General features: G+C 42.1%; 1 protein-coding gene across 2 annotated transcripts; it reads left to right on the plus strand.

Moving 5' to 3' along the window:
- On the plus strand, positions 1–9,567 carry LOC108009972 (guanine nucleotide-binding protein subunit beta-like protein 1). 2 transcript variants are annotated; one of them, XM_070995171.1, is made up of 3 exons: positions 1–177; positions 8,357–8,870; positions 8,936–9,567. In XM_070995171.1, the coding sequence occupies exons 1-3, from the start codon at positions 40–42 to the stop codon at positions 9,253–9,255; spliced, it is 972 nt and encodes a 323-aa protein (XP_070851272.1). In that variant the 5' UTR covers positions 1–39; the 3' UTR covers positions 9,256–9,567. The 2 variants fall into 2 exon arrangements, with proteins under 2 accessions (XP_070851272.1, XP_016930224.3); XM_017074735.4 differs by lacking the exon at positions 1–177 and adding an exon at positions 7,567–7,784.
- The last annotated feature ends 57 nt before the right edge of the window (positions 9,568–9,624 follow it).

A 9,624-nucleotide genomic window follows, 5' to 3' on the forward strand; every position in this document is an offset into this window, starting at 1 on the left:
TGGTTGTGATGGATTTATTGCTGTCAATTTGACAAATCAATGCAGCAGTTGCCCGTCCATGGGAGGCGTTCATTGAAGCGATCAGTGCTCAACTCGCGACGAGTTAATTGGAAAATCAACCAAAGCTGGGACTTTGGGGGCGCCCAGGGGGAATGCAGATTAGAAGGTGATGAGCAGGTAAGTCTTTGACACTGATCCTCCATGTTAACACACTTTTAGGTTGTTTAGTTTATGAGGTATTACTCTGATAAAGAGTGTAATTGGGGGTTCAACTGATTCTGAAAAAAACATGAGCTAAAAGGACTGGGATTGAGCAACTAAGTATCTTTTATCTTTTATAAAAAAAAATTAAAATAATCCGTTTAGTTATTTAACTGTTAACTTTTATAAATATTACCAACTCTTTTTTAAAGGATCTTTAATTGTATTTTTTAAATAATTTATAAATTTGTTAGGAACTGTAATTGCAATAGAAAAACAAATTTGAAGTAGTTCATCCATAGTAAATATGATTTGAAAAGCTTATAAAAAAGCTAATTTTGGTGAAATTTGTGCACCTTTTATTAAACATTTTTATTAAGTTAAGTTCCTTGTTTATTTTTTAACAAAACACAAATATAAAATCTTAAGTCTTCCCTTTCTAAATTGAATTTATATGTTTAAACCAACCTATATCAATTCCCGAGTGACCTAACTTTGCAAATCGAAATCTAAGCTTATGTCTTGGTTTTTCAATCAGTTTATTCCTCAATCAATCAGGCAATCATTTCCCACAAACGAACTCGAATGCCTGATTTTAATATCGAGACACAAATTTTCGCAGCAACTCCTTTTTCGCTTCCCAGGCTAAAATGGATGAAATGTAAATAGAGAGAGAAACTAAAGAGACCCAGGGGACCAGTTTCGTTTTTACTACCGTCTGTCACCCGATGGCAGGCAAATATTAATTTACCGATATATCTTTTGCCAGTGATTTTGTTTTGCTGCACAGTTGGCTAATGAAATCGTAAGTGCTTTTATCTCGTAAATAGTTGGCTGGCCGGGATCGGTTTGGGTTTTTGGAGTCAATGGTTTTCCATTCCTGTTTCACTACCGGTTTGATTTGCAAACTGCAGCATTTAATGAGCCACCGGAATGGCCTGGATGTTTCAATCCGAAAATCAGAAGGATCGTTCGGACCCAAATGTCCGGCTAATGGGTCAAGTTTCACTTTCAAAGAATCGAAAATCAAATTGACAAGCGGCCCGTGAAATATTTTAACGCCATTTATCAAAATGCCGAGGAAAATTGCAGCCCAATTCTGAGTGCCTGACTGAATGAATGACGGACTGCAGCTCGGGGGCTTTTGGACTCTGAGGTTGCGGGTTCTCCAAAGACCCAGACAGCCACTTTGTGTTTGTGTCAGTCAGTCAGCGTCTGTTGGGTCACTCAAGCACGGCACCAAATGAATTATACGCACTTCAAAGTTTCAACACATGCAACATCAACAGGCGCAGCAGCAACATGCAACAACTGCAACAGCAACAACTGCAACAGCAACATGCAGCAGCATAATCGCCCACACACAGCTGGCAAAATAAATTATCATCGAAACTCACATGCCCTTAGGTGGTGGCCATCCCAATGACAGCCATCTGATAAAGTCATGGTCGTCTTTACGACAGTTACAAATAGTTCCAAAAGTAGGTAACGCCAGTGGACTGAGTTTTGGCTTGAAATATGAAATATCACAGCTTTCTGCATATCCCAACAGGACAGGAAGTTGTAGGATGTGGGATCCAGAAGCTCAGATAACTCTACAATGCAACTCCCACAATTTTGCATGATTGATTACAGTGATAGGGGAAATAGAAACGGGACATATTCAGATAGAACAATATATCATGTAATACTGTAGCATACAAAAAATATGAAATATGAAATCTAAATCTTATATTGGATTTATAAAAAAACTTATTGATGGTTATTATCATTACAAAATTGATTTAGAAATAGCTCATTGTGGAAGTTGCCTTTCTGCATTCTTTATCATCAACGTGTACAAAACGGGCAATATAATAATAAATATACGTACCACTCTGTTATTACAACTTATAATATATTCAACTCCCTCCTTAGAGTGCCTAACTTTCGCCTGGTTTAATTTTCTTCAACTTACTTTTTCGTGCCGACTGGCGTCAATATTTCATGCGACTTGTGTGTAACTTTCGGGCATAGTTGTTTGCACTTTCGGTCGGCTGCCCCCAAGTTTGATGGCCCTAAATAATTGATGTTGCATGCCCCGCAAAGACAGCTGTCGCATTGGTTCCGGAACTGGGTCACCTAATCCTCCAGGGCGGTATGGCGATGGCAAATGTTGCGATTGTCGTCGCATTTAGTGGCTCATTTCGATTCAGGGGGCTGGCAGCAAATTACAGTAATTAACAGGCTCATATTTAAGGTGTTTATCGGATGGCAGGAGGTACCAGCTTCAGTTCCAGGCCCCCAATTACCGATGCTCGTATGCACAATGAGATGCTGATGGCGATGGCGATGGCCTCGCCCCATGATGAGGGGCTTTTGGCACCGCAATTTGGTTTGGGGCCACAGATAAATTGATTTCTGTCGGTCAGTCGGCGTTTTAATTAAACGAGCGCCGTTCATTATGTCCCGAAATGGTAATGGAAACCGCAATTGCATTTAGGCCCATTTGAAAGAGAGTGCTGATTGAACCATTAACTCTAGCCAATGGCCACTAACTGGCTAGTGACACCTCTTGGCATTCAAATTGCAGGCTCGGCCTGAAGAAGATATTAACTTCATAATTGATAATTGAAAGTAGTTCTTGGAGGCGAGCTCACACCAAGCCGGGCCAAACCAAACCCAACCTGAGCCCAACCCATCTCAACCCTCTGGTTATGTCAGCCAACAGCCTGGCCAGTAGCAATTTAAGCCGCTCCCGTTTTCCATGCTTTCCATCCTGCCTTGTCCGTTCCGACATGATTATTTGCCCTCGGGGCCATATATCCATATTGTGGATGCATTGGAGGCTTTGGGGAACTGGGAACTGGGAACTGAAACCCGGGACCTGCACTTGCAAATGAGCTGCATTTTGAGACATTAAAGGGCACTTAGCATAATGATTTACAACTTTGATTCACGCAATTAAATTGGAATTTCTGGGCAACGGTGGAGCAAGTTTAGTGGTATGAATACGTTGCAAGAAGGTATATAAATAAAGGTTTTATGTGTATTGAGCTTCAACAAATATCCTACTATTTGTAAACTTATGGTAGGGGTTTTATAGTTATGGTCTTGTGTTATCTTATGACGAAAAGAGGCAGTCGCTTTAACAGGAATTTAAACTTCTTTCAGCAGGCACACTTGATACCCAAATTTTGAGGTCCACTGTGCCGCTTCTGCCGGTTCAATGGAGCTGAAAACGCATTCACATCATCAATGGCCGCAACAACGACCAGAACGACGACAACAATCATGCCCGGAGGCAGTCGCACGGACAATGTTATTGACACCCCAGCGACAAGGTTTCGATTTCAGGCCCTTCGATGTCCGAGGACCGACGTCCGCCGTCCAGTGCCCCACCCAACTGTCCCTATCTACTCGACATTCACACCCAGGATTATGGGCAGACGAGCGCATCCTTTGTCCACATGTCCTGCGCTTGATTGGCACTTTTGCTGAGTGCGTCTGATTGCCGCTCCGAGGGTCGGGGGCAATCAAGTGGAATGTCCAATGTGGGTGCACCTCCACCAGGTGTCATAACTCTCCATTCCATAGGCCCTATATGGATATGGTGGGTGCCCTGGCTGGTTAAAGACAAAACGGCCACAAAATATGTTATCTAAAGTGGCATTTCATTAGCCAAGCCCTCGTCGAACTCCATAAATCAGCCGATGATCAAGTGGCCATCACATTATCCGATCGAATCGTATCTGGGCAACCTGCGGGTCTGTCAACTTCTCACTTCTCTGGCCGATCGATCCGATCTTATTCGATCCGTTTCGTTTCGTTTCGATTCGATTCGATCCGGTCTGGCTGCTCGGCGGAAATTGATCAATTACAGAGAGCACTTCGCCTTGCGTTGCCGTTTTGTGGACCAGTTTTTCCCGTCCGGCAACGGATAATTTGCATAAATACGAAGCAAAGTTCAGGCGCGAGCTCAAGTGCCCCAAAATGTGACTCCAGCTCCAACTCCATCTAAGTTTGGCCACCGAGCTCGGATGCCAAATATCTATCTCTATATCCGAGGCCTTAATCTCGTCGTCGACGTTGGCCGGCATGAAAAATGGTCGAAACGCCTTTAGTGTCAATTTTATGTTATCGTTTGATTTATAATAACGCTGATAGACGTCGATATTTTAATTGATTGCGCTCGGCCGGAGTTTCCAACTTATTTTGGGGAATCTGTTGTGGTTTCTACTTTGATTGCATCAGTCTCGCCAATCACTTTCCATGGGATTGTAGCAAAGAAGAAAGCAAAAGTGGGTAAAAATAGTGCCGGTATTTGTTTGCAAGTGTCTTAAAAAGGTTAGGGGGTTTTCCCAAATATTTCGTTCTTCACTACTTTTTTGATTGATATAAAAGTAATCATATCGAAGTTCGGATCTTAATCTTAATAGCAACCTTTATAAAGATTTTACTACAAATATTAAAAATTAGAAAAAATAAAGATTTAACACAGATTGTAAACTCATCCTACCCTTTTTCAGAAACAAAAATTTAACTAAAGACGGTATTTTTAAAATAGGTGCGCGTTATTCTAGGTATATTCTTCTTAATCCTAATGGGACTTTTCTTTAATTTCAAATTTGTCACAAAAATTATTTCCAAAATCCCTAAGCCATTTGTATCTCCCCATCACTTCACCTTAATTCCTTCTGATTCTGGAATGCCTCCTGCCCGGCGATCCTACCTTGGCGATCTCCAAATCAAAATACCAGCACCTAGACCCCATCGCTACCTTTTTCCCCATCGAGTGATTCATGGAGATGGCAAAGTAATGCGAAATAAAAACTCAACACGGGAAGGAGTTGGATCGCAGATGCCAGGGGAGTAGAACAAATCGCCGTCTTAATTTCGAGTAGATGAAGCTCCATTAAGGTAGCACATAAATAAGTCGGGTAGTCATCCAAGTGTCGTCCTCTGTGGCCGGGGCCATTTAATTTCCGACTAATAATGACAACCATATAAAGTTATTGGTGGCAGGGCCCGAGCAGACATTGTTTGTCGCGTGATAACTTCATTTTCATAGCCCGCCTCGCAAATACGCGGAATACTCGCCCAGCAGGGGATATCCACAGCCGTAGCCATGGATGTAGATATGTGGATATGTGGATACAAAGCCCATCCTCCGAAATGAGGACCTATATCCTTTTCCGAGAGTGGCGGCCTACACCAGAGACCGGCTCTGTCAGCATATATCAGCATAAGCCTGATTAACTATCGGCCATACGGATGCGTATGTGTGCCAAAACACTTGGTATAGGAGCATATTCTATCCCGAAATGGAATTCCTTAGAAACCTGTAGCTCGGGGGACTCGCTTGGGACTCCAATGTGGTACTGGGGACTCTCTTTTCTGGCCGAGATGGCCCGAATGCGATAGCGAAAATTTATGACTTCATTAAGGTAACAAGCCAATATGCTTTCAACTTCGAACTGGGTTGGGTTATTGGAAACGTTTAAGGAGTTTTATGAGCTCGTTGTTCCCGTTCCTGTTGTTGTTGTTATTGCTGTTGTAGTCGTTGACCCATTTCAAATGGATTACCCAACATGCATAAATAGTTTAAACGCCTCACTTCCACCGATTCGTATTCGTATTCGAATTCGTGCCTTTGGTTCTGTGGCGAAAAGATTTATGGACTTGTCGTTCAGCTACCTCTGGCCCCAACTCCTCCTTTATCCTGTGGGAGACAAAAAAAAATTAACCGAGTATAAAGCAAATGAGCTGGAATGGTCATACGGGCTTGAACCCTTTTTATGATTGGCTCGGCAGTTAAATGAACTTATAGCCGCATTTTCAACTGTTTACCAGACGTCTGAATGGGGCTAAAAGGGTTGGGTTTATGGGGTTGAGGTAAGGGAAAACGTGTTAACTTGTTGCATCCAAATCGAATTACCGAGTGCGTTTAGTTGTCTAGTCAACTGCGAAAGAGTGCAGTTGAAATGCCGAGAGTGAGCACCTGTGAAATGGCTAAAGATATCGACTTATCGTAATTGTGCAAAATAAGTTAACTTCAAAATAGAAATATTGCTCGAAGATCAATAACTCTTGCATGTTCGAGTTAAGGAGAATGAGTCATAAAGTATATTTTATGAGCATTAATTTTTTTCTATTGCCAATAAAACTAGTTCAACTTATGGAGACAACGACTTAGGGAAGTTCAACTGCATTGGAAATGATAAATAAAACGTCCTATTTTGGTCGACCAAAGCAATAAATATTTAAGTTTAATTTTCTTATTGGTTGTTCTCTATTTTGTTGGAATTACTTTGAAATTTATTAAAATCTGTGTAAAAAACAATGTGTTACAGGACTCTTATTGAACCTTCTGAAATTTCAAAATTCACATTTTTAAATTTTTTACTTACTGCAGGTAATGATTTGGCAACTCATTTCGAAATTCGGTTTGTTTGGCAAAAGCCGAAAACGAAAGAATTCAAATTTCAAATAAATTCTTGCACTCAATTAAAATATAGCGCATTTTTTTGGGACCGTAAATCATGCTGAGCCTGCGGCACAACAGGAGTCTCCGAATTATTTGCCGTTTGCGCTGGTGTTGGCTCGCTAAAACCACTTAAAACTGTCAACTTAGCATTGATTAACGAGCTTATGGCATGTTTATTTTGCGATCTTTGTTGCGGACGGCCGGCAGAATGGACTCTATATATACACATATAAGTATATCTCTTTTTTTGGGGCTGTTTTCTTTGCTCGCAATCTGGCCAAGTGCGCGCGGCTGACAAGTCTTTTACGATTCGGGCCTTAGCGTCTAGGCCACATGAGAGACGAGAGACCGCTGACAAAGTCCATTAAAGCCGCGTAAGCCTTCGGTGCACGTTATGTTTTTTAATAGTCCGCGCATTTAGCGACTTAATGATTTTTCGCTGTAAAATTTTAAGCTCGTTTTCTCCGCAAGAAGCTACTACGTTTAGTGAAAAAGAAAAACATTCGTCGTGGGTCTTGCGTTGGGTCACACAGCTGCTGGCGGCCAATCGTTTGAAATTTGTGCGATGCGCGCCAAATTCAGCGCCCTCTGGAGTGTTTTGCACGGAACTATAGCAAAGCTTGACAACGCTCTCGATTTAAAAGCGATAACGTTGTTCCCATCTTTCTTGAACTTTCACGCAACGGCTACACTTCACGAGACCAAAAAAAACCAACTTCATTTTAGTTAATAAATCTAAACAACACTAGTATGGCTTTATTCTGCTGACGGTAAATCGCTAGAATTATGATGGAAGTGCGCCAAATGCAGCGCCCTCTAGTGGTTTTACCCCGAACTACAGCAAAGTCTGGCAACGCTCTCGATTAAAATTCGATAGTATTGTTCTTATCTTTTTTGAAAATTCCCGCAACGGCCACACTACCACGAGACCAAACAAAAACAAACTCACTTTAGTTAATTAATTTAAACAAAACTAATTATGGCTGTGCTACCACCAGATCCCGTATTCAGCCTGCGATCACCCGACATGGGAGCCGTAAACTCACTCTGCTTTCAGGAAAACGATCGCTTGTTGGCGGGAACTGTGAAAGGCAGTGTTTTCCTTTGGGACTTACAGGTGATAACCTCATATTTACATTACCTATTGATAAGGAACTAAATAAAGTTCTAAAGTGATCGAAGACCAGTTAAAATATTTAGTAAAATGCTAGTTTTTAGTTGTATATTTTTATGTTCTTACCTGTCGATCGTTCGAATACATGTTTTATAGTCCGATCTTGATCCAACTGTCTTGTAATATTTATAGCACCATCGCCCTGCCGGTGCCAAATTTTTTCAAAGAAACTTAGTGGCAAGAAATGCATTATTTTAGACTTATCATTCTTAAGATAGCTATAGAATTAAAATGTAATATAAAAAGTTATACATGTGCCAAGGTTGATAAAATAGACCAAATGCTTGCTATTACTTAAAAGCAAGTGAAAGTACATAGGCTTATTATAATTCATAACAGAATCAATCGTTCCTAAAAAAACAACCATAGATCATAATATTTAGTTTAATAATTTTTTAGTTTCTTGTTTATTTACTCTTTTGTACTTGTTATCAGTGACAAGTCATCACCTATATAGATATAATTTATAAATATTAAATCCAATAAGTAACCACTCCTAATTGCTCCCCTTGCAGACCAACCGCTCCGCCCTGCACTTCGAGGTGGGACCCGACCCCATAACCAGCCTGCACCACACCCCCGATCGCCTGGTGACCCAGGAGAAGGGCGGCACCATCACCATGTTCTCCATCGGCGGCAGTAGCTACGTAAAGGAGCGCAGCATTCCAGGCAACCACCTAGGCTTTTGTCGATCTGCCCTGCACACGGGCACCAGCAACACCAACGAGCAGCTACTCTTCTATCCCTGCGATGAATCCTCCATCGGGGTGCTCCATGTGACAGATGCAGCGGCCCCAACCCAGATGCTGGTCCCAGAGGATCCGCAGCTACCCAAACTGGGCAGTGTCACCTGCTTCAAGCCCTTCGAATGCGCCTCGCAGCTGTTCCTCCTAGCTGGCTACGAGTCGGGTCACTTCCTCACCTGGGACATCAGCTCGGGCGTCATTGTGGATGTGCTGGAGCTGGCCCAGGATGCCACGTCCGTTGACTATGATCCGGTTACAAATCGAGGAATTGTGGGTAGTCCAAGTAAGTCCAAATTTGAGTATGAATACATTTCCCCCGATACTTAGCCAAGTTTTTCCTATTTACAGCCGATAAACTGATTAGTTTCAGCTACCAAAGACCCTCGATGCAACTGCAGAAGGGCTCGGAGCTGTGCATCAAGAATCCTGGCGTGAATTGCGTCCGTATTCGGTCCGACCAAAAGGTGTTCGCCAGTGGCGGCTGGGACGGACGCATTCGGATCTTCTCATGGAAGAGCCTCCGTCCTCTAGCCGTGCTCACGCAGCATAAAAATGGCGGAGTTATGGACCTGGCCTACTCCAGTCAACAGGTGGCCATGTGGCGGGCTCCCATCATGGCGGCAGCAGGCATGGACAGCCAGATATCCCTGTGGGACCTCTACAACTAAGCTGCGATCTAATCTTAAGTGTTACAGTGTCTGTACCAGAAACCTTTGGTTGCAACGATCCAGAAATCCTCTTGAATTAACTTTTAAATTTTTGTAATGAGCTTTGAATAGTGGCTTTGGCAAATGTTAATGACTATAGTTATGTTTGAAGCCAATTGATTGCTTTGGCAACATACTATACATATCGTTGGTGCCTGCAGCTAGTTTCGATAAAATTAAGCACCTAAAACTAATTTCCTTTTGGAACTCCTCGAGGAAAACGAGATATTTGAATGAAGTGTATGTAATCATATTAAAGTTTATATGAAAATATTTTGTGGCCATCTAGGATACTTTTATTTTGTACGTAGCTGGATTAAGATTGCTTTC

This window comes from Drosophila suzukii, chromosome 2R, assembly GCF_043229965.1.
Source record: "Drosophila suzukii chromosome 2R, CBGP_Dsuzu_IsoJpt1.0, whole genome shotgun sequence".
Lineage (NCBI taxonomy): Eukaryota > Metazoa > Arthropoda > Insecta > Diptera > Drosophilidae > Drosophila > Drosophila suzukii.

Coding starts and splice junctions, on each gene's coding strand:
- LOC108009972 (XM_070995171.1), top strand. CDS start 40: ATGCAGCAGTTGCCCGTCCATGGGAGGCGTTCATTGAAGCGATCAGTG. Junction 178..8,356: donor GATTAGAAGGTGATGAGCAG/GTAAGTCTTTGA, acceptor CTCCCCTTGCAG/ACCAACCGCTCCGCCCTGCA. Junction 8,871..8,935: donor AGGAATTGTGGGTAGTCCAA/GTAAGTCCAAAT, acceptor TCCTATTTACAG/CCGATAAACTGATTAGTTTC.